Raw genomic sequence first — 24,383 nt, 5'->3', positions numbered from 1 at the left:
GTATTGAAACAAGGCCTCTGTCTGTGTGTGTGTGTGTGAGTGTGTCTTTGTGTGTGCGCATTATGGTCAAATATTTGCTTGCACTCACAGAGGGATTGGAAATGATGCAAAACAAAGGATTGGGCACCAAAGTGATAAAAGACAGGAAGAGCAGGAGAAAAGAAAGACACAGTCAGAGGGAACTGAAAGACCGATAGATGAGATGAAAGAGAGAGACAGAGACAGACAGAGGGAGATAGCCAAGGGCCAGGTTGCAGCAGGTTGTGAGTAGGTGTATGTATGTGTGTGTGTGTGTGTGTGTGTGTGTGTGTGTCTGAGGTTTCCACTGGGACAGACCTTCAGATAGACAAGGAGCGTTTTGTGTGACAAATAGAGCTGTATGATTAACGAGCCCCCTCCACTCAGTATTAATTAGCCGTGTGAACTCCTGTGAACTTTACTCACGGGGTGCTCTAAGCCTTTCAACTCTTTAGGTGAACATACACACCAAAACACAAGCACACACACACACAACCTCACTTTGTATCTGCTAAATGCACACAAATGCATACTTGTGTCATCAGGACTCATGCATCATTACCTGTATGTACCTCTGAATGGATTTGCATTTGCAGTTTGGAGTTGCGGGGAGCGATTTGCGCTGCTCATGTTTGTGGCTGTCAGTCCTTTTTAATAATTTCCCCTGAACCCTATGTAATGGATAGCATAATTAAAGGAACACTTGCCATTTTTTAGCCTTATCTCCAGACTAGATGCTTTTAACGGACATTAACCAACCGGATCCCATGACTCGCTTCGAGGGTTATTGTTCACTTTGAAATCCCACCACACTTATGTCAGTGACACAACATCAGACCAGACAGCACATTTAGTTCCAAGCTTTGTAAATATAACAAACAGTATTCTTTAATATAAGAAACTAAATAAATTAAGCTGCTGCCTGTGGTTGGTTGCTATACTATGGATCTCTGTTCTTTACACTTCAGAAGGATCAAGCTATGCATGCTCGGACACTTTGGTTTCAGAGCTTGCATTATTAAGCCACACAAGAACCAGTAATGAACACTGCTGCAGTTGCACTCTTCTGCTTGTGAGAGCCTTATATCACAAATATATTGGCAGGCACAGTGAAATATGCGTTCTGGAGAAGGCAGTAGCACTTTTGACGCTGGGTGTGCCCTGAAGCTTGAAGTTGGTGATTTATGAAGATCTGAACAAAAATAACATCCAGACAAGAAACCCAACAGTTTCTTTTTTTTTTTTTTTGTTTCTTTGCCTTTTCAGAGAGGGCCAAGAACCAAACAGACATTCCAGGATTCACAAATCCCCAAAGTTTCTTAATTTATTTTGTGCCCCAGTTCATGTGAATTGGCTTCAAAAATACTTTAATCCCATAATGCTTCAATTTTAGTTTAAAGGTTCTTGATGGAGTTTTTAAACCTCTTTGAACACTGCTTTTCTATGAATATGTCCTCTTTTTCTTTATTTGTGTTATGCACAAGGACATCATGCTCACAAGCAAAGTGTGTCACACTTAATTGCAGGGGACGATAATGATGATAGAGATGGAGAGAAGATTGCATGCTAGTAAGCAGTTTTAAGAGGCTTATCATTTTTTTTAATGAGGCAATGTGTTTGTTTGGCCTCAAGGATACATTCTGGTGAAGAACATAACTACATTTGTTTACAAGAAAACATTATAGGGGCACCTTTTACTGGTTAAAAAGTCCACCTTTGAGAAATAAACAGGAGGTGAAAGTAAAAGAAAGAAAATAAACAAGTAAAGGAAGCTTCCTAAATGGTTTAAAGCTAGCAGGTATTGATGCCTTATCTGTGCTCACCTGTGTTTCTCCTCCTCTCTCCCCTTTAGGTGATGAAGGAGACAACTTCTATGTGATTGACCAAGGTGAAGTGGACGTAAGTGGCCGGCATGGACACACATGCACCTCAGAGCAGATTTAGAGTACACTCTTACTTGTTCTTTGAATGAGTCAAAGCAAAATATTTAAAATAAAGGGGATTCCAGTATGGTTTTATTTACTGTCTCATGTGTAGTCTATAAGAAGGATTGTGACTCAGTAGAAAATCCCAGCCTTCTTCACTCACGTAGAGATAAAATTTCCTTCTAACAATGGGCAGGTTGTAGGATTGCCCCTATGTTTTGTTCTCTTCAAAGGTCTCTTCCACTCTGATGACAATCTGTGCACTGCTATAGATTTGAACTGGCTGTGAGAGGCGCACAAACTGAGAGATCTTTTGTCTTAGCAAGCCTGACACAGAGCGATAGAGTTAAGTGGAGGGAGATAAAACAGAAGCTAGTTAAACAGGAAGTGACCTTATCAGCTTACAACAGTGAGCACAGAGACAGTGGGCAAGAGGAGAGAAGCAGGTTGGCAAGCTTGGCTGAAGTTTGACCCACCTGAGCAGGAAGAAATAAGTGTAGGAGTAGTGAGATGGTGCCTTGATAGAAAGATGGCATAGCAATGAACTCTCAGAAAGTGAATTGTCAAATATAATTTGATAAGTTGTGGGGCCCTTTTTTTTTTTATTAAGAGTAAAGATCCATGTTTTTTTTATGTAGTTCAAGATTATATTCACGTTAGATACAAAGATAGATGGTAATATCTGGAAAAACTCAAAAATTTGTCTACAACAATCAAGACAAAGTTTGCCTGTTTAATTTTATAAAGTTCCCTCTTCTCAAAATTTCTTAATTCTGATCTGATCTAAGTCCACATCTGCATCTGCTCAGTCTGTGCATCTTTGTTGTTCCTCTGAAGGTCGTCTCCTCTGGACTAACACCATACGCTGTTAGTCCAGGAGCGCCGGTATCCTGTCACCCTGCGCTCCTACCCTCAACGTCACCCCTGTCCAAACCTTGTGTTCATTTGTGTCGCCTTCACCTCACAGCGCCATCCACCCCTCTATCTCTACAGACAGCTGCTGCCTCCCAGCCAAAGCCCAGGCGCTAAACTGCTTCAAGATCAGTGCCGAGGTTATTAAAGTGTGGAGATGTCTCTCATTAAGCTGGGGTGTAAATCTGCCAGCATCCCATAAACTGCCTGAACGCTGACAACCACTGCCACTACTGTAAACACCCCTCCATGTCTGCACTCAAATCTGCTCACTTACAAACATTGGCCTGTATTTATATGGGTGCACCGCTAAAGAAATGACAGCTTTCATGCCAAAATGCAAGATGATCTTATCAGGGCGAAGAAATAGTAGCTGTAATTAAATATTGATAGTTGTTTAATCACAAGTATTTGGGTAATCGTTTAAATTACTTACCTTAACAGTCATTTTAAAGGAAAGCTTATTTTATTTTTATAGTGGATTTGGCAATGAAATTAATTACATCATGCCAAACAGAGATGCATATTTTTTGTTGCACCTACCTGTATGGCCAGCAGGCTTGTGCAGAGAAACAAACTCATGACTCATCTACCCCTTCCAGTAATTTTGATTCATTGGTTCATTAATTATTCACAGGCACATGCGATTTGCTCTCGAAAATTCACTTATTGTGAGAGACAGCATACAGCATGTTAATCAAGACTTTTCTGTTCTGTCATCTCAGCCCCGACTGGGAGTAACTTCACTCTTGCTCCCGTTCAAGTATTTAAAGCAGTTCTGTCTATCTGCGAGCTGCAACACTCTGTTGGCATCACATGTACAAAAGTGAGGATGAAACAGTGACTCACGGGTCAGGAGATACCTGAGGGCTGGACTGTTAAAAAGCCTGTATGCTACCTGTATGCTCTGATGTAACTCTTTCTCAGTGTTCATTTAATTGCTCTTCTAGGCTTGACGTAACCAAAGTCAGCACTCTGCGTCTCTTTGAAGCCATGCCACTGTATAGTGAAGGATGAGTCCCCTGTGGTCTACTTGGAGCATGAATAATGGCCTGCAACAATTCTGGCAATTCACAACAACCACCAGAGAGGAATAAACCCTGCTTTCCTTCTTCCCTCTGCCTCTCTCTGTGTATTAAGTCAACAAGATAGTGGATAGTGTGTCGACAGCTGAAACCGTAACAGCCCTAGAGACAGCCTGAATGAGTCTCACTGAGGTTGCATTGTCTGTAGAGCTACAGTGGTTGATCTCAGTAGAGCTGTGCATGTGTGTTCCTGCACATGTAAATGATGAAGCATCATGAGAATGTGTGTTTCAGATGACACACAGCCCGAACAAATCCACACAGCTTTCCGACCTCCCATCACTTCCAAATCACAGGGATGACTCTAACAAGACAAGACAAAGAAAATAAAAGGGATTGATGGAGAGATGGTAGGGATAGAGGGCATTTTAGAGGGTCTCATCTGAGGGCTTAGTGGGGATCAAATACTTAGGGACAAGCCTAGTGAGAAAATCAAACAGCCCGGAAACTGAAGGGGGATGGGGGAATGGTGGGCCAAGTGTTGGATAAAGTGTCTTTGGATGGGAAGCTGAAATGGCAGAAAGTTTGAAATTCCTACCTCAAAACAACTGTACCCAGAAAATGTTTGTATTCATCAGGAACATCCCGGCTTATATATGACCCTCTTTATAAATTTGGCTTTTGTTCTGTCTGCAGGTGTATGTGAATGGTGAGTGGGTGACCAGTATTGGAGAAGGAGGTAGTTTTGGAGAGCTGGCCCTCATCTACGGCACTCCTAGAGCTGCCACCGTCAAGGCCAAAACAGACCTGAAACTGTGGGGCATTGACAGAGACAGCTACCGACGCATCCTCATGGTATGAACTTCATCATGATGACTCTCAGTATTTCTGTAAACTCCACGGTAACAGTATGCAAGAGGCTGGTTTGTAGCAAACATACATTGCACAACTTGATGGGTAAATTGCTTCCACTGTGCACACAGCATTACAGCTGTATATTATTTTCAGTGGCTGTACAGTTGTGGTGTAGGTTCACACAGAAAAGCTTCCAACCTGCTGATGATTGTAAATTAGCTGTAGTTGCAGATGTGCGAATGTACGGTTGTCTGTCTTTCTTTGCGTTTCCCTGTGATGGAGTCGGATCTGCCTAGGCTGTGCACTGCCTCTTGCTCTACATCAGCTGGGATAGGCTCCAGCTCTCCTGCTGCCCCCAGTTAGATAAGCGGCTAAGAAACAGGATGGAGAACTGAATATCTTCTTTCTTGTGAGTGAAATTACAGTATGACAGTTTTGGAACACAAAGTGTTAATCGCTCGCTATGCTTCTTCGTAGTGTAATGCTTTACACATTTGACTAACAAGTGAAAAACACTTGGTTTGATCACACAGCCCTTAAGTGTTGTGGTTAGGCCGGCTAGCCAGTGCAAAAACTCTGCCAAATCAAACATGTGGAGCTGATAGGGTGACCCCTTTGTGTATAAGGGACCAGCCAAAAGTTTCTTCTTCTTTGTGTGTTACTCTCTCTTGATTACTAAAATAGATATACTGGCTACCTATAAACGTATGCATTTGAGGACTTTGGAAATTTCTGTATTATATAATTAAAGAGGAATGTTATTACTCCGTTTTGGGCATTATAACAGTAGACAAATAACCAAAGGGGTTGTAGGTCTGTAGAGCTTGTTATTCGTAGGTAGGTAGGTATTAAATATATTTAACCCATGAATTGGAAAAGGTTTGCTTTCATTATTTTATGGTATATTTGAAAATATTAAACCTTAAAACAAATCCACACTATGACACTGTAGACAAATAATATTTACATCACATTAGTAGACTCTCTACGATCATCAATCACAGTCCTGTGCTTGCAGTATTTCCTCCCAGTCAACCACTTAAGGCTCCTTAAGCACTTAAAACATTTGCTTTCTTTTTGATACTCCAAATACGCTTTAACACACACAGGAGTGTATCCTCCCATTTTAATGCGTCTAGATCTCTTCTTAGATGAAGTAAGCCAAAAGTGGGGAGGGAGTGAGAAGAGGAGTAAAAAAGGTCAATATTAATGCCTCCTCTTGCACTTCCCACTCCGGGAGCTTATCTAGCAGGAATGTCGAAATGTATAAACTGGAAACACAAGGAACTGTGCCCTTGCCCTCATCCTTGCTCATAAGTGCGCGCACACACACACACACACACACACACACACACACACACACACACACACACACACACACTGGTTGTTATTAGAATGACTAAATATTGTCCATGTGTGTGTCTGTGCCCAGCTAAACACTTCCTCAAATGTTCCTAACACCATATTCCAAATAAATTAGAGAGTTCCCATTTAACTTTTCAAACTACCTCTTGCATTTAAGCCTTGGCCAACTGAAAGTTCAGTTCAGTGTAAAACCAGCAGAGATTGAAGCAGGTTTGTTTTCGGACCTTTCAGCTCAGAGTAAAGTTGGCATTGACCTACACAGCACTCATGTCACCTCTTAAGCGCATAGTTAAACTAAGGGCACAGTCCGCCCTGGTAACCTTTCTTTGAGAGGATTCTCCTTGTCTTACACATTTCATTCCTTCGTTGCTTCCAGCAGCAGCTGCAGGAGGGGAGACGGGGTGAAACAGAATTCAATTATGTGAACCTGTAGTTAATTATTGCTGTCAATGATTTGTAAAGCTGTTTTTACAAAGTGTGGTATTCTGGCAAGGACTTAGGCCAACGAGTGAGCTTTCTCTCTGAGTGTAAATGTGTGTGTGTTTGTGTGTGGTGTGTTTCCCAGCAAAAAATATGCTGAGCGTCTGTGTCTGCAGCTAGTTAGCTGGAAGCTCATAAGGTGCATTGCTACTGCCATCAGGTTCATTGTTCTCACATCTGCTTTCCTGTCCCGAGTCTGCTGTGTCTCCAAATCTTATAAATGATTATGTGTAATTTAAATGGTTTTACATTTAAAAGCAGTTAAGCCACATTTATGTGATTTTTAAACTGCATTGTGTGCAATCTCCTCCCCAGTTAGTGATCAAACAGAAATATAAATTTGGTAACCAGTTGATCATCCAAGTCACTTAAACCTACAAAAAGGTTAATGGATCAATCAGGAATAAATTTAATATTTTTGAATAACTATCTGGTTAAAAAAAGATACTTTAAATCAGTTCTCTAAAAAATGCTTCTTCTTACTTCTTATATACTTCATATATCTCATATAAAACCTTTAAGATGAGCAGCAATTGTTTATATGTGCCTTTGACGACTTTACTTGTAGATATTTCTCCTCACACCATACCCCAGTGGAAAATAATGACACGCGCACAAGTCATTATATCACAGTTTGTTTACAGTACGGCCATGATTTTATCATGTAGAGCCAAAGAGCCTCTCACTACACCACCCACCCTACCAGCTTCCTTATCAGGGTGTACATTGAGTAAACAGTGTAATACCATTCCCTGTGATAACCACACTGTTTCTATTGTGTTACTGCCATTTATACAATACCCTCCTTGTTGTGTCATCTTGGTATTTAAACACACATAGCTACAGACAAAGCCGTTAACAAACTGACAGACAACTGTCAACAAACAGAACATGAGACGAAAGGAAACAAGGAGAAATTATACAGAGAAATGAGAGGGGATGTGTGCGTGGCGGGGTGGTGGTGTACGTTTTTCACATTGGACAGAGATGAAGGTGATGGAGATGGGGTGTAAGGTACAGTTGGTTTAGTCTGGCTTCACGCCACACCTCAAGTCTTTGATGACTCTCCCTCAAAGACTGAACAGACACAGAGGCTGGTTCATCTTTTAGCCACAGGAGGAGTGAACACTGGGGCCAACAGGAGCACAAGAGTTTTATACATGAAACATGTGCTCAGGCCCTCCCAAGTAGACAAGATAAAACAGAAGACAAAGAGAAAAAAGATGTTCACCAACAAAATAAATGACAACTTGAAATTTTAGAAATAGAAATTTAGAAACGCATCATTTTCATTCCTTCCACCGCAGCGAGTCTCTTTGAAACCCTGCGATGTTACTCCGGCCCACCCAGCGGTTCCTACTGCAGTCGTATAAATCACATCTACTGTATTGTAATGTAATTTCATGTACACATGTTAAGCCTTTAAGCCTTGCAAGGCTGTCTGATTAGCTCTATGGGGAGACTTTCAAATCTGAAGACCAACTTAACATCTCTGTGTAAGCTGGAGTGTGTGTGTGCGGTGTGTGTTAGAGGTAGAGCGTACATGCGTTACTGTTTGTATTTGCTTGCTTAACGAGCAAGTTTCATCTCTGCGGAGACGGCAGCAAAACATAAGTGGCAGAACTAAAAACAGACTGCACGCTCTGCCTGCACACACTGACGACATACATGCACACAGACACACAACTCAAATCATTTATCCAGGAGGGAGGCAGCGCAGGCTAGAATTCCTTTAATCAAGTTGTTTACGATTCTGACTTTGACATTGGCTCACTTGGGAACATTTTCTCCCCTTTTAAGACAAAATGTGAAATTATATGAAATTAGAGGCAGCAGCGGGTCTCAGGCACTTATGCACTAAAGACACCCCAAGCCTCAATATATCATTTCCATATGCAAAGGCAGGGCGGACAAGATCGTCTCTCCTCACTCGCTTTTACTCTTTTCATGCTCCCGCTCCCTCTGAGTGGTTCTGTGCAGTGAAGGAGAAATGCAGCGAGGGAAGGGGTCCTCTTGGTCTAGACTTGTCAGGAAGCACCTGATTTTCATGGCAGAGGCAGAATGGGGGAAAGTCCCCTGCCTGGTGGGTGGGGTGGGCCACACACACACACACACACACACACACACAGACATACACGTATCAGAAACGCATGAACCATGAACTGTCATCTATTCATCACAGATTAAAAAAAAATGTGTATTCATGTTTTAATATTTTGGCAGTATTCATATGTAATATTTGGAGTTTTAAAGGTTGGCTGTGGAATGAGAAACATGCAACCCTTTGGATGCTCTCTATGTTAACTCTGCAAAAAAAGGTGCAGATTTTAAGGCTCTTTCCAATATTTGCATCCCAAAGATATACATTTTTCACAGTTGAAAAACTTTGTCGAAGCAAAGTTGCTGTGCTTTTAACTTTTGTAATTAAAGGAGTGAAAAAATAAAACAAATTAAAAGTTTTAAAGAGTTTCTGATTAACGAGAGTGATCTCTTGGTTTTGGGATAAAAATCAAACTCATGGCCATAGGTGTGCATTAATACCATAGTATTACAACAACTTCCTTAAATGGTAAACGTGTTTGCTTTTTTGTGTGTTACAGGGCAGCACACTGAGAAAGAGAAAGATGTATGAAGAGTTCCTGAGCAAAGTCTCCATTCTTGGTAAGTCTGTGTGTTAAATATAATATAGACAAGATGTGCAGCATGTAGTTACTGGTGAATATAATGAATTCTTTTACACTTTGTTAATCAATTTGTGACTATGCCGAAGGATATGAGTGTGTTTATACATATTCATGCATTCATTTTACGCAGGTCAAAGAGTTCAGAGTGCAGAAAGTTACTTATATACTGTAGATTAACCCACATAAACACAGGCACACGCTGTCACACAAGGCCCATAGCTGAGTGAGGTCTGTGTGTAGAGTCCTAATCTTCTCACACTGTTCATGCTAAAGCCAGTCACACTATGCAATGTGTGCAATGTGTCCATGTGCACATTTAAGGAATAGGCAGTTAAGATAAGCCTCTCTTTGCGGCTGGAATTTGGATAACCAGCCTGCACAGGCAATTTGGTTTTCAGGGATGGCAAATGAGATTCATTCAGATTTTAAAAACGAGTTGCAATTGGAGCTGACATCTCATCCCTTTCCACTTGATCGTGTGTGTGGTGTATAAAGTAAGGCCATGCCCCCTGTACAGAGTTATTAGCTGGCTGAGTAAACACATACACTCAATCCTGGTCTTAGGAGGATGTCTTTGCGAGGTCCTCTCTCTTTTCATTCAGCTCTTTTCTTTCACAGCTCTCTTTTTGACAGCCTTGTCGAGGCCTGTATTCAGCTAGCACCCTCCTGCTTTTCCTCTCCTCATTCGCTTTGCTCGGCCCCTTTGAATTGGAGGAGGAGTAGGAGGCGGGGGTGTTTTTGTTTGTCTTTGATTTTTGAGATAGCCACGAAATTGGGTACAAGCCCTTGATGTCATGGAGTGAAGGGAGTAAAAAAAACAACCTGTTGTTTGTCGTACACACACACAGGCCCTAGCATCTCCACGGGCAATTCTCTGTGCGTCGACCATGTATGTGTGTAGCATGGTGCTCCAAGTGGTTGCAAGTTCTGTGAAGCATGAAATGTAGGTTCTTTAGTCGGCACATTTGTGTATCATGTTACCGCGCTAGTTGTTAGGGTTCACCTCTATAGGACCTGCTGCCTTTAACTGGCAGCCAGAAAGAAGACATCCATCTGGGTCCAGCAGACACCTCGGCCCCACTGGCGGGGGACACTGGACACCTCCAAACCAGCAGGCTTACCTTAACTAATCCTAAGTGCACACACACAAATAGACACACTGGGATCAGTTACTGAGCACATCAGGGACAAAGAGAGAGTGCTGTAGTTTTACACCTCTAACTCATGTCTGAGTCAAATCAAAACATTGAATCTTCTAGACAAAGCTAAAGATGAGCAGTGCTTTCACTGCAGCAAAGTCACATTCCACGTGTAGGTGTAGCTGTTTTTAAGGCAACAATAATCTGCTCCGTTTTTAAAGAAGGATTAGTTGATTTGGTAAATGTCTCAGTGGAGATATTTACTTATTAGCGGGTCCTGTTTCCTTAAGTATCATTTCATCTGAATTGCCTAAAACTCCTTTGGCTTAAGCATTTTTCCCAGTGAGATGTATGACTGTGTTTTTGGTTTCTGTGAGAATACCAGCAGTTTCTAGAAATATCTCAGGCTAACCACGTCACTGTTGCTGTGGTTGGATAATCGTAAAGACTATCTGACTCGCTCAGAAGAAACTAGAAAGATGCTGTAAAATTTTTAGCAGAACTCCTTCACATATCTTGACCTTTACTTCTGTCTTAAGAGATCTTTAAAATTATATAAAAGTAAAAGACATATTTTAAATATATCATTTTAATAGTTATTAAAGGATTGCTGCTTAAATCTAAATCATATTTATTAGTATATTTGGTTATATTTCAGATAATTTCACTGTCGAAGTTAGACTGTAGTTATGAAACCATAGAATGGAAGTGGTGGAAAGGAACTTCGCTACACTTGAACTTGATTGGAATATAATTAACACAATTTAAAGTGAGTACAACAAATTTTTAGGAGTCAGTTTTAAGGTGTTTTAACTCTGTGAGATCCATGAAATTAGGGAGGAGACAGAAGGTCTGATACAACGGTTCCTCTTAAATGACTGGATTGTAATTAGTGTTCCTACCAGCTTACTGAACAAGAAAAGCCTCCATCTCCAGGCCATGAAACGGTAATCCACATTGTATGTGGATCTACTACTGATCAATGTAAATAAGACTCTCTTTTCAGTAATCTGTATTTGCTGTCCTTTCACAGAATCTTTGGATAAATGGGAGCGCCTGACTGTGGCCGATGCCCTGGAGCCTGTTCAGTTTGAGGATGGAGAGAAGATAGTGGTGCAGGGAGAACCTGGTGATGATTTCTTCATCATAACAGAGGTAAAGTCTGTGAAGTATATGATGTTTTACAAAGCACTGGAAGCATGTCTCTGTGTGTGAAAGAGAGAAGTTTGATGATGGAGTTTAACCTAGTTCCAACACAGAGCATAAAGCTGATTTTTTGCACATTGAGTGCTTTAGAAAAAGCATTAAAATCACCAGAATTACAGTGTATGTAGTGGTTTCCTATTACTGTCACATTTCCTGTAAGATGTAGATGTTGACATACTGGGGCCTAAAATTGTGTGCATGTCATCAGAGTCATCAAGCGGGGCGCTAGGGTTGATGTAAATGTCATCATACAGAGACGTTGGTGGGCTGTTTGCTGACATTGCAACTGATCCCAGTTTATTGCCACCAGCAGACAGAGTACCCAGTGCTCCCCTGCCCCAGCCTGCAAACACACAGAACCTGTGCAAAGAATAGCTCCCTCACACTGGAGGCTTTGTGGAACCGAGGCCCCTGGTGTGACTTCATGAAGGGCCCCCTGCCTGTCATCCTAACGCACTTTTTATTAACTCCATACTTATTCGGCTTTCACCAGCATCGAGTCAAAAGGGGCATCTAAAGGGGGTTGGGGCACAATCTGCTGTTGTTGCGTCCTTATTTTCAGACCTGCTCGTGGGTTAGTCAGTCTTCTTCAGACTGTCATTCTTTCTGTCACTAAGTTTATCTAACTTACTCGTTTCATGTCCATCAATAGTAGGAGCAGTACACTGGTTACAGCTAAGCTAGAGGTACTTCTTTATCAGGGTTGGTTAACGATGTATCAGCCTTTATCCCTATTTTGGCTCACACAGATTCTCTCCCTTCACCTGCACCCCTGCAGTAAAACACTCTTCTCCATCCTTCTTTTTTATCTGCATTTTTATGCTCCTTACTATGCACCTCTTAACATATATAATATACATTCATTTTCCAGTTATTTGAAATGTTCTTTTGGCTCTTATCCAGCTCAGTAAATTTGCACTTCAGCCGTTAATGCTCCGAAGGAGAAAGGGTGTTCACATCTATGATGGGTTAGCAAAGTGTAGCACTTATGGTCACGCTTACATCAGTCTCACTTGCTGAATTTCAAACTGAAGTTTATACAAAGAAAACCTGAAGACAGCTGAACTACAGCTCTAGCAGAGCTTAACCAGGGAGGATATGCTGTCAAAAATATGTATAAAATTAATATACTAGTGATATTAGAGCTGTTTAGATTTCCTCCAAATATAGCAACAAAATGTAACTTTTGTAACAAGTGATGTTTACAGGACATTGTTCAAAATCCTAAAACTACTTGAACTACTTGTCATATCAGACCAAATAAGGTTGTAGCATCAGCATCACTGAAGGCATGTTATATTTCCTATGAACTTTCCTCACAGATGCTCATACTCTTCAATTGTAGGAAAAACACTGTTTTATGTCTTGTTTAAAGAAATGGCAGCCCCCGGGTACTGATATAGCTCATGAAGTGGTGCAGGTGACCCATATACCATGAGGCTGTTACAGGTTCAAATCTACTGCTCTCTCTTGTCTTTTCCGTCTTTGCTCCACTGTCCTATTTCAATAAATGCTAAAAAGCTGCTCCACATTAAAGCTGAAGATCTTTGACATCGTAAATGACCTCTGGAACTCCAGAAATTTGTTATAACTGACGGTGAATGTCAGTGGTCTTAATCCTGTACGACAATGCCAGGATTATCGATAATTTGTAATGCAAAAATTACCCGCACAAATTACTTGTTGCTACTATTAACCTGTGTTTTATCAAACAAAGAGGTCATGTGATACTATTAGGTCTGTGAAAATTGGCATCTTGGTGATTTTTATAGAGGGTTTCAACAGACTCAACCACTTTTATGTTGCATCCTGTTAATCTAGTTTGGTGTGAGGTTGCTGATGTCAGTCAGTTTGAGCTCATCCCATCCAATGCATATATGCTGCACAAAACACAGAAATTAAACTGGAATTTTCTAAATTGCATGAAAGTTATTGGCAATACTTTGAAAATATAGACCTGTACTTATAGACTGCACTGTATATATTTTACATACACCTCACATTATCTTGTTGTCTGTTATCACAGTGCTGGTCTAAGTCTAAAGTCTTTCAGAAGCCAATTTATGCAGGAAATGCAAAAGACACAACTATGTATGTGTGACTCATCAATCTGAGACTTTGTACATCCCAAAGAGGAAAAACAAAATAGCAAAATATGTAGAGGAATGTGGGGGGATAGCAGGATGGAGAGATGGAGGAGGAAGAGGAAAAGGAAGAGAGATACAGGAATCCACTTTTACAGGCAAGCAGCCCATTGAAGGCAGCTGTCTAGGTCTATGTGAATGTGTCACAGTGTGAGACTCATCATTTTAAATGCAGGCAGCTACACGCAGCACTGAGGAAGGGGGTCCAACACTTTCTAGAATGTATATATTTTTAACCTAAATACTGCTTTCTCTTTAATCCCATCACCCCAGCAGCAGTTTGTCTCTTTCTTTAACCCCGTTTCTCTTTCTTCTGTCTATTTTCCCCTTTGTGTCTAAGCTCTCACCCCCTTTTTTCCTCCCTCCCTCCCGCTCGCTCCCCATCTCTCGTGCTGCAGAGCCTGACTTTCCCAGAGCAGGGTGGACTGTGGTGGAATGTGTGTTGCTGACTTTCACACAGGGTCAGGAGCCCTCCTGGGAGGGAGACGAGAGAGACAGACAGAGGGATGAGTCAAAGAGGGCAGGGACATATGGGTTGCGAGGAGGTTGATTCAAAAAGGACCACATGTAAAGAGTTAGAGGATTTTGCGAGCGCGTGTTACAGTAAGATCAGCCTCCTGCGCTTGCGCTATGCACTTCTTGTGATTCTTTTTATTTGTTTGCTCTGTGCTTTGCTTAGTCAGTTACCCTTTTTTCTTTTCTTCTCAGTTGCCCACTGTGCCTCTTTTTTCTGTCTCCTTTCACTATCTTTTGTTGTTTTGTGTGGTTTTGGTAGATGAAGCCAAAGACAAACCCCACAATCACAAATTACATGCTGCTGATGGGGAAGATTAACTAAAAGGAGGTATGGAGACATCACTTTCTCTTCCTGCTGGGTGAAATGGGGCCCTAATGAAAAGTGACATGTTTACATTTTTTTTTCTCACACTGTACAAACAAGCCTTTACAAGCTCCGGGGGCCACGGAGACTCAGCCTCACCTTCCCTTACGTCAACCCTCTCTGCCTTTTCCACCGTTTGCTCTCTTCTTAAGGGCTCTACTCACCTAATGTGCAGACTCTTATTTTCTCCATGTCATTCAGTCAAGCCTTTGAGAAAAAGGTCCAGTTAAAGATTAAGAAACTTTAACTTGAATATCAAAATGTATTATGTGTTGCCACCTAACTATAAACAGATGTGGGAAAAGTTACAGTTTGTCAAGTTAAGTCAAAATCAGTGTTTTCAGTCTTTAACAAGTCGTTTGCACCTTTTACACTGTGATATTTCAAGATTTCACAGTATGCTACTGCTAAGTATTAACTAGAAATAACACATGCGCATGTTTTTTTTAATGCCAAATAATTAGTAGCATAACTTGCGCTTTCCCAGGCAGTAATGCAAAACTGTAACAAGAGTGTAGCAAACACTCTTGGGTAGAGGGAAAAGGCTACCCGAAAAGCTATTCAGTGCACTCCTGAATCAATGCAATCTAATCAGTTCATAAGATTTATCTTTACATGAGATAACTGGAATTGTAAGGTTGACATGTAGCATAATATAATTTTTATTCTTGGTGTTTAATTTTTATCTAGAAGGTCACTCAGAGTACATCCTCTGGAAAAGCCAGTGTCCATCTTTTAAATTCTTAATGAAAGTGATGAAGATGTTCACCCACCAGCTTTCATGAAATTAGTTTTTGAATAACAAACAGATGAACAGCTCTGATCATATACCAATCACATACCTTTGTGAAAGGAATTATTATGTCACTTTATGCCAAAAAGATAACGGCCAGCTGAGGTTACGAATGTCAGAAGTCTAGCTGAAGTCTTGTTTTTGTCAATAAATTGTAAAATTATGTAGCACTTTCCTGCTCTGTGCACTCAAAGGGCTTTCTTGCCACAAACCTCATTCTTACACACAAACACACACGCACACACATTTATACAAGTGTTTTTTTTCTATGCCAAACACTTTTAATCTAACTTCCATACACTCACACTCTGATGGATGCATCAGGGACAACTTTGGGCTCTGTAACTTGCTCGAGGATACTACGACCCCCAGGCTAGAAAAGCAACCCTACCCAAGTCCATTTGATTTGAGCCTACTGAAGTCAGATGTCTCTGCTGCTTCCCACCCTTTTAAAACTGGGTGATGACTCTTGAAGAACATATCGTCCTCTCCGCTGATGTGTTCTTCCAGTCATCTTCCAGTCATCAGTGTAAACGGACGTCTCCCATTTGTTCTTTGACCACACACAGAACGAATCATTTCTCAGGAGTTTACAGGTTCCCTGTGGGTCCCACAGATGGTAAATCCCCTGTGGATTGTCTGCAGAATATCTCCCGGTACTCGCGTGTAACCTGCTTGTTTTTTGCTGAAATGCAATTTAGCTAATGGAGTTTAATATTGCTTTCATAGAATGAAGATCAGTGCGGTTGATCTGAGTGAAAACAAACAGGTAAAGATTAACGGGCCTCATTAGATTTGAACCATTTTGAGTCATTTTATGTTCGAATAAGAGCCCCTCAGGCTGTTAGATGCAAATCTTGTGAGAAACACTGTTGTCCTACCGTATGTTGAGCAAGTGATCTATGCGTGTGTGCTAGCGTTTGAATGAGAAGGTGCAGACTCTGCTGATGCTGGGTGGTCTCGTGAACAGACAGACTCGGGATATCACCTTTCTCCATTTCTGGCTGCGCCTCTCTTTCTGTGAGCATGTTCAAATTGTTGTCATTTCTTTCATGCAAGATGCTACATTTTAACTTGTCACTACAAGCTGGTGCACTTTCTGTGTGGCATGTTTGTTTAAGTGTGTATACACAGAAATGGATGCAACTGTGACCGGTCCTTAAAATACGTCCAAAAATCATTTGATACTTCTTATTTAAGTTGAGGGCTTAAAGTGGCTCACACGAATCCTTTCTTTGTCTCTCTACTACTTGTTTGTATTCATGTTCATTCATTCATATTCTCTGTTAGTGTTTCTCGCTCTGCCTGACCTCGTCTGCTGTCTTTTGTTGTTAGCGGTCTCAGTCTCCCTGAGTCGGGTAGGGGAGGCTCTCGGATGTTTATAAAACAAAATATCTGTGGAGCAGAGCGCTACCCTTGGGGTGGTACAGTGTGAGATGGTTATCTGGACCACACTGGATGAGGCCTGTTCACCAGTGAACTACTGTACTGGCAGCGCTGCACTGTCTCACTCACTTTGTTTGGACATGAATAGAAAGAAGAGGAACCCACTGGTTGTAAACACTCGTGTCTGTGCCTCGTCCATCTCATTCTCTCTCCATTCACATCTTACGGTTTTGGACTCTCAAACCACAACACTCGAAATTTGCGAGCGAATTTGCAGAGATGGAAGTTTCAACAAAACGTGACTAAAGTGCAGTGGAAACGAGACTAACAATGGCGATACAAGCGACCTATTAGTCACTCTACTTGCGCTCCATTGGAGAGAAGAAAAATATCAAAAAGATGAAAACATCAGATATCTGTGGGCTGAAACACTAGCAGTTTATCTTAATACTCTTATCTCTGTAATGGTAGTAGTGGTCGCTGTTTTTTGTAAAATGGTTAATGGTTAGATGAAAACCGATGGGGGGTTAAGACGCAAAAAGTGTTTATTATATTTTTGGAAACATTTTTATACCTTATTAGAGTTTGCATGAAATTAGGCTGAGTATAACAACAGACATAAAAAAAATGTGATTATTTATGTAGCACTTTTCTAGCAGCGTTACAAAGTGTTTAAGAACTGAAATGTTTTTTTTACAATATAAAAAGAACTGTGATCAGCATAAATGCAAATATGTTATAATTTGGGAATAATAAATTTGCTGAAAGGGCCTTTTAAGATGTAAAAAGCCTGATAGAGCTGATTCTGCTAATGCAATTCTTTGTGTAGATGGTGTGGCTGTATACGCTGCAGTCTACAAACCCTCGTCATCGTTATACATGTGCACAATGTGGCTTAAATGTCACAGAGGTTAATGTGCCATGAAAGCCAACTTGGTCACATAGCAGCATTTTAGTCAACCACAAAGGCAAACTGTGAAGCACCAGCTTTTCCTATGCTGCTTGCACATGAGGAGATGAGCCGCAGCCTGCCACAGCATTAGGATTCAGAGCGCCAGACAAAGGGAAATACTTACCTCCAGGCAGTGGCTACTCTTTTATTTATCAATATGTCTAATCAGATAAATGTGATTTAGCAGTCAAGCGATTATAATTAAGTAAGTACGCATAAGCACTCCAGTAGCTTGCCATTTGAACAAATTCTGTACTTCAAAGTTCAGTGAAAGTGCACGACTACAACAGGAAAGAAAATATATCATTAAGAGCTTTAACTGTTAAGACGTTTGCCCATAGCGACGTACAAGTTCAAACCAGGATCTGCTTTTGCTGTTTATTTTGGACGGGACTTCCACAGTAAGCAGTAAATAACTTTGCACAGTAAGGAGTAAGGCCAAGTTTGATAGGGTCAGCATCAAAGGCTGCTCCTATAATACTTCTCATTTTTTTCAAACAAGCCTGACGGGAGACGAATGTCTTTTAATTTCAACAGAAATAAGCTCGTTTCCAAAAAACTGAGTGTACTAAAAAGCAAAAATGTTATAAAACCTCAGTGTTTGAATGGAAAAAAAACAAGGGTCTCAGATGAGTTTTAGATTTTCTTTTTGAAGCAGTAGGCATCACATGTCAAATAATAATTTCTGTAAAGGAGCATAAAGTACCACCAGTCTTGCTGTTGATCCAACAACCAGATGTGGGCATCTCATAGACAGCCAGCAGCTTTGACACAACTACACTTTCTTAATCCCTGGGAATGAGAATGGACCGCTATACCACGTGGATCATAATCCTAATTTTTGGTGGCTACACAACTACTTAAAACATCACCTTCAGCGTCCGTGACCCACAAAATCCCTGCTTTATTTTAATACGGTTAGAAGACCTGTCTCCAGAGATAAAACGACATCACGCCACAGTTTGGCCAGGTATTACTTGGAAGTGGCGCTCTCACGGTGTTCTCCACTTACTTGGACAGTGTCCCTCCACTCCTCCACAGCTCATTTCTAGCACAAACCCACTAAATCGACACACACATCCCTTCCTCTGAAATACAGTATTAGCTTTGTGTGGCCGCAATGAGTAGCTGGCAGTTTTGAGGTTCTCATTAAGCCTCATTATATTCATATTTAGCATTATTAGCCTAGTCGGCACAAGGAGGAGAGAGCAGAGAAGGATTAGAAACGGAGAGGGAGAGCGTTGGAACCGTCAGGTCTGTTATATGAAGTGATCCAAGACAAGCTGGGAAGTTTCCCTGCTGATTTTTTTTTTTTTTACCTACTACCAATTACAGCAGCTTGTGAGTACATGTGAAGGTCCAGAAAATAAATATCTCCCTATACATGTGCATGGCAAAAGGTGGCAGCTGCACTTTAATGTGAATATACGCCCGTGTCATCAGGCGCAGCTTTGAACACGTGTGTTCTGGTTCATGCGTTAAGATAAATATTCAAACATATGCTCACTCACATACACAATTTTGTCAACAGCTGCAAGATGTGACAGCATAAACTGTTATCATCTGTTGGGCAAAGTGAATGGAAATCAAATTTCCTCCCTTATACTTTTTAGATGACTCACAAACACTCAGCCAGCGGATGGTCGGTCAGTCTCTTCAGCAGTTATCAGCTGTATACATGAAAATTGACATTTTCCGAATGTGAGAGTGAGCATTTGAGTCTTCTTCTATCTTCTTATTTAACATTGCGTGGTTGTGTGCACTTGCAGATGTAAAGCAGACCATTAGCAACATGCTATTTGAGCTTTCTTTTTGTGTGTGTACACAAAAGTGCTTCGGTTTTCTGAGGTCATTTAAGGACTGTGTTTTGGAGAACTCTCACTCTTGGACAACGCAGTTGTTTCCATTTAATGGCTGAATGCTGATAAAGGGGATTATGTGATGGAGACACTTAGGAATCATTTCAGCCTCTAAGGGGCTTAGATGTTTGTATTTATTACACTCTGGAGGAAATAATGCAGAACCAATCAGTTTTTGTATCGCATGCCCTTTTGGGATACACGAGAGTGTGTTTCTTCTTCTTCTTCTTCTTCTTTTTTGTTTTGTTTCTGCTGTCCCACACAACAGGTGTCCATCCCACAGCAAAGTGGACTAAATCCTGTGCACCTGTGTTCTTATGAAGCAAAGGAATTTCTCTTCGGCTTAATCCTCCTGATGATTTTCAGTTCCTCGTTAAATAGCCCCCTCCAGACCCCTCCTCCTCCTCTTCTTCCATCATCTTTCCGTTCTTCACACACAATCCTTCCTCTCCCTCTCATCCTTTTTTCCTACGGCTTTAAACTTCTTTCCTTTTCTTTTCTGTGTCCAGGGAATCGCCTCTGTTCTCCAGCGCAGGTCTGACATTGAGGAGTACGTGGAGGTTGGACGCCTTGGACCTTCTGATTATTTTGGTAAGTGTGTCCCTGCTGCTTCTTTGCACCACATACGTTTGTGAGACTAAACTTGGTTTATATTACGCCTTTTAATAAATATCTTAAATACAAATTGTGCTAGTAGAAGTAAATAAACATCAACGAAGACAGTTCACAGTGATCTAGAAGCTCAAACCCTTTCTGGGTTTGTTTTTATAGTGCTCCAATTAATTTTAAGCAATTTGGTCACAAACTGGTTTTTAAAGATATGGTAAATAAACACGCTATGAGAAGATGAATAATTCTGAACCAGACTTATTATAGTTTTAATTAGTCTTTATTTTTTTGCTTTTAATTCAGTTTCAGTTAGTTTCCAGAGTGAAAATGCTCGTGTCGGTTTCGTTTTTACGCCTTGGCTGTAAAAGGCTGATGGGGTGTTGTCGTCATCCTGCATGGCATGCAGCGTGGAAACCCAAGTTTGTGAATGCGATAACTCAAGAACGAGGCGACATAGGTGCTTCAAATTGATACTGAGTGACCTCAATCTAAAGGTCAGAAGTCAAGGTCACTGAAAATCTTGTGGATAAGATAACTTGAGAGGGAAGTTGTCTAGGATTTTTAAATTAGTACCAAAGGTGTGTCTATTAGAAGGCTGAGGGGTAGGTATTTTTATTGTTCTAAAATATTTAATTTTAGTTTAGTTTTTATCAGTTCAGTCTTAGTTTTAGTCTCTATTAATTGTTATTGAATGGAGGGCATATGTCAGAGGCCAAATTTAGGAAAACTACAGTACAGTTATTACATTAAAAACAGAACCTTTGAAAGCAGTTGACTCACAGTCTTGTAGTCATCTAGATAAATAAATCAGTAAATCAAAGCCTCACGAAGCAAGTTTTGATCAGATTTGACCAAACTAACAAACAGGATCTTTCCTCTATATTTCTGTTTTGTTTTAGTTTGTTTTCCAAGTTTATGAATTCATTTCAGTTTTTTTTTTCCAAAAGTCTACTTTTTATTTTTAGTTTAGTTAACTTTAATAATCCTGTTCTTGTAAAAAGTCTTATTAGCAGTTGCTTTTTACTAATACACAATACTTGCAAAAATGGCAAATATTAGTATTTTAAAGGGTCAGCTTGACTAAACAGGGTAAAATAGTGTACGAGCACAATCCCCAGAAAGTGCTGATAGGTGTGGTTTGTTTTACTGGTGATTTACAAAATATGCTGGTTTCTAAAATCACAATTCAATATCAGGTGAAAAAAATAAGACATGCCTTTTTTGGGTTAAAAGATCATCGCAGTTAGCTGTAAATGAAATGTTGGTACATCTCTCTCTGTTTAAGAAACTTTCTTTTAATTTGTCACTTAACTGCACTGATTTAGGGCCTTTTGCCCCATTTCTCATACTGTTTGTATTTAATGTTTGAGGTCAAAATTTGGGGCGACGTGCTGATTATTCTCTCTCATCCAGGTGAAATTGCCCTGCTGCTGAACCGTCCCAGGGCCGCCACCGTAGTCGCCCGGGGTCCCCTCAAGTGTGTGAAGCTGGATCGGCCACGCTTTGAGCGCGTGCTGGGTCCTTGCTCCGAAATCCTCAAGAGGAACATCCAGAGATACAACAGCTTTATCTCTCTCACTGTGTGACATGTGCCCCCTCCACCATCTGGGCCCCACCAGCAGGGGTGTGCAACATCAGCATCAGAGTTTTGGTCAGTGGGTGGGAAAGGGGTGAGGATGCAGGGTGAAGGATATGGGTTTTACATGCCCAGATTTGGGGCGCTCATTTCCTGCCTTTTTCCATTTTGCGCGTTTCTCTCTTTTGACCTTGTGCACTTTGACTTGATTCTGTGCTGTCACGTAGCTTTATGTCAAAAACAACATGCAGGGGTGTTTTAAAAAAAAAAAAAAAAAAAAAGAAAAATCAAACAGAGGGCAGAGATTATTTATCTTGTTACATATTGTAAATGAATCATGCATACAGTGTGTCGGCTGTATACGATGCATGCTTCAAGACTGAGAGAGAATGGCGTTTGCACTTTCATTCGTTAACAGGAGGGTACGGATAATTTCAGGAAATAAGAAGGAAGTCATGTTTACGTACGGCGGGGGAGGAAGACGGACCAGATTTGGTTGCACGCTGGCTGCGGTTTGCCTTTTTTTATTTCTGGAGGTGCGTGTTTCCATTTCTACACTGAATCAGAAACGCACTGCACAGATCTCTGTTCCCTAAAATGTAGCTGTTAAAGGTATGAAGAAAATTAAATTACTTGCTGTTGTATTCATTTTCAATGCTTCTTGAGCTTTTACCTTTTATTGAGTTGGGAGGTTGTTAGAGGCCTAATTGAGTTAAATTCTAATTTTATTGGTATTCTGTATACTTCTTTTATCGAAACACCAAAACAAACACTTACTTTATTGTGCTGAAAGTATTGTGTGTGTATCAAACGCATGTACACCTTAGTCATCCAAAGCACACAAAACACAGGAAAATAACATTTCAAGGCACACCTGTATTCATATCTGTGCAAAACTGCCTCTGTGTCACCTGATGAGTTGTCGGATCTTTTGATTGTTGGCGGTCTAAGGCACTTTTGAAAGCACATTTGCCTCTGGAGCTCTCATTCTGCATAAGAGTAATAAGAGACCAGTCCACTAGCTTATCACTGTCCTCCACTGGTTTATTCGACACTTCTACGCAGTCCAAACAAACGGTCTTCCTGCATCTGGAAAACTCAACATCTGAACAAGTGCATGAACAAAATGGGAAAATGAGTGCTTACAAAGTTCATTTAACAAGTCGTTCAAACAAGGTATGATTGTCACAGAATCACAAAGCACACCCAGACTTGCCTCATGGCACAGCATCTATGGATGAGTGAACAAATATATTTAGACCATAGTTTGTTTAGGAACAGCTCCGTGGACTATTAATGGCACTTACTTTCACTGTGTTTCTGGAAAAATTTGCTCACAACATTTTTGTACTTAGCCTTTTCATCAAATAAAAATTTTGCGTCATTAAATGTTATAATTAAGTTGGTTTTAGAAGTTGCATTTCCAGTGCCAGGCATGTGGTTCCTGGGAACAGATGATTTTTCACTTTATCCCTTCAAATCCTCGTTTTCCCTTAGTTTGTTCATCTTGCTCAAAGGCTGAAGTGTCTTATTATCCATGTGTTGTCATGTCACTACTCTGTCACATACTCATACAAGCATCAAACCTACTACAGTGGTTGTCATGAGGAAAGTTTCGTCAGTTCAGCAGTGCAGCTCAGTGATGTCTTTTAGTTTTTCAGTGATAATGGAGCTCGGTGACACAGAGGAATTAACTGAGGCTTTTGATACACAAACAATACTTGTTAGTGAATCAATTGTTGCCAATAAAATAAGAAAAATGTAGGAAATCACCAAAGTTTATCCCCTAAGATTTTACAATGCGGTATGTTGTGTGTCAAAATAACTAACAAGTTGCTTTTTTTTTCCCACCTCGAAATCCTCAAAGCAGACAAACACAGTTAGAAACACACTAACGTGAAACACACACCCACACTGTATATGCGTGCACTGTCTCAGGACTAAATACATTTTCAACAGACACACGTCTTACCTGATGCTTTTTTTTAAAGCTGATTTTGTTCGTTGTTTGCTAGATGAAAACTTTTGCACCACTTTTAGAGTTTGTACCATACAGCAGCTTGATTTAGGTGTTTTTAAGACATCAGTTCTGTGTTCTGACTGAAAAAAGTTAAGATATATAAATATATACAAACTTGTGTTGCTTTCCTTTGATCTTCTGTAATCTGTCAAAGTTGCACAACTGACCCAACAACTGATGTTGTAAAAAAAACAACTTTCTGTATTCTCTCTCTGTATCTTTTTCTTTGAAACCATCTTGAACAAATAAAGAAAAGCTTCTGAAATCTCTCTGATTTGACTCATTCTTTTCTTCCTTTCTGATGTGATGGGACTTTTTTTTCCTCTAATTTTTCGCCCTTTTATCCCAGATCTTAGTTCTCTTTCTTTTTATCTATACCTCCTCTAAATGTTCCATCTTTGTTAATATTCCTTTTTCTTTCCCGAAACTACTAACTGTCACCCTCAATCACACTTTTCATATTTATTCCCGCAGGTACCTAATCTCCTTCTCGGCCTCCCTCCGCTCGTCTCTGCTCTCCATCCTTCTCACATTAAGCCAAGTGTCAGTCATCCG

At 40.6% G+C, this 24,383-nt stretch overlaps 1 protein-coding gene across 2 annotated transcripts in view; it reads left to right on the top strand.

Moving 5' to 3' along the window:
• The window catches only part of prkar1b (protein kinase, cAMP-dependent, regulatory, type I, beta), a 64,753-nt gene extending 40,656 nt beyond the window's left edge, over positions 1 to 24,097 (top strand). For both annotated transcript variants that reach the window (XM_003450128.5, XM_005454889.4), the window contains 6 exons: positions 1,871 to 1,917; positions 4,577 to 4,735; positions 9,181 to 9,241; positions 11,437 to 11,558; positions 20,133 to 20,214; positions 21,646 to 24,097. In XM_003450128.5, the coding sequence (XP_003450176.1) occupies positions 1,871 to 1,917; positions 4,577 to 4,735; positions 9,181 to 9,241; positions 11,437 to 11,558; positions 20,133 to 20,214; positions 21,646 to 21,818 (644 nt within the window). In that variant the 3' untranslated portion in view covers positions 21,819 to 24,097. The remainder of the gene's footprint in view (positions 1 to 1,870; positions 1,918 to 4,576; positions 4,736 to 9,180; positions 9,242 to 11,436; positions 11,559 to 20,132; positions 20,215 to 21,645) is intronic.
• Positions 24,098 to 24,383: the final 286 nt, after the last annotated feature.

The sequence above is a fragment of the Oreochromis niloticus genome, linkage group LG4 (assembly GCF_001858045.2).
Source record: "Oreochromis niloticus isolate F11D_XX linkage group LG4, O_niloticus_UMD_NMBU, whole genome shotgun sequence".
In the NCBI taxonomy this organism is placed as follows: domain Eukaryota; kingdom Metazoa; phylum Chordata; class Actinopteri; order Cichliformes; family Cichlidae; genus Oreochromis; species Oreochromis niloticus.
This window is presented reverse-complemented; position numbering and strand designations above follow the sequence as displayed.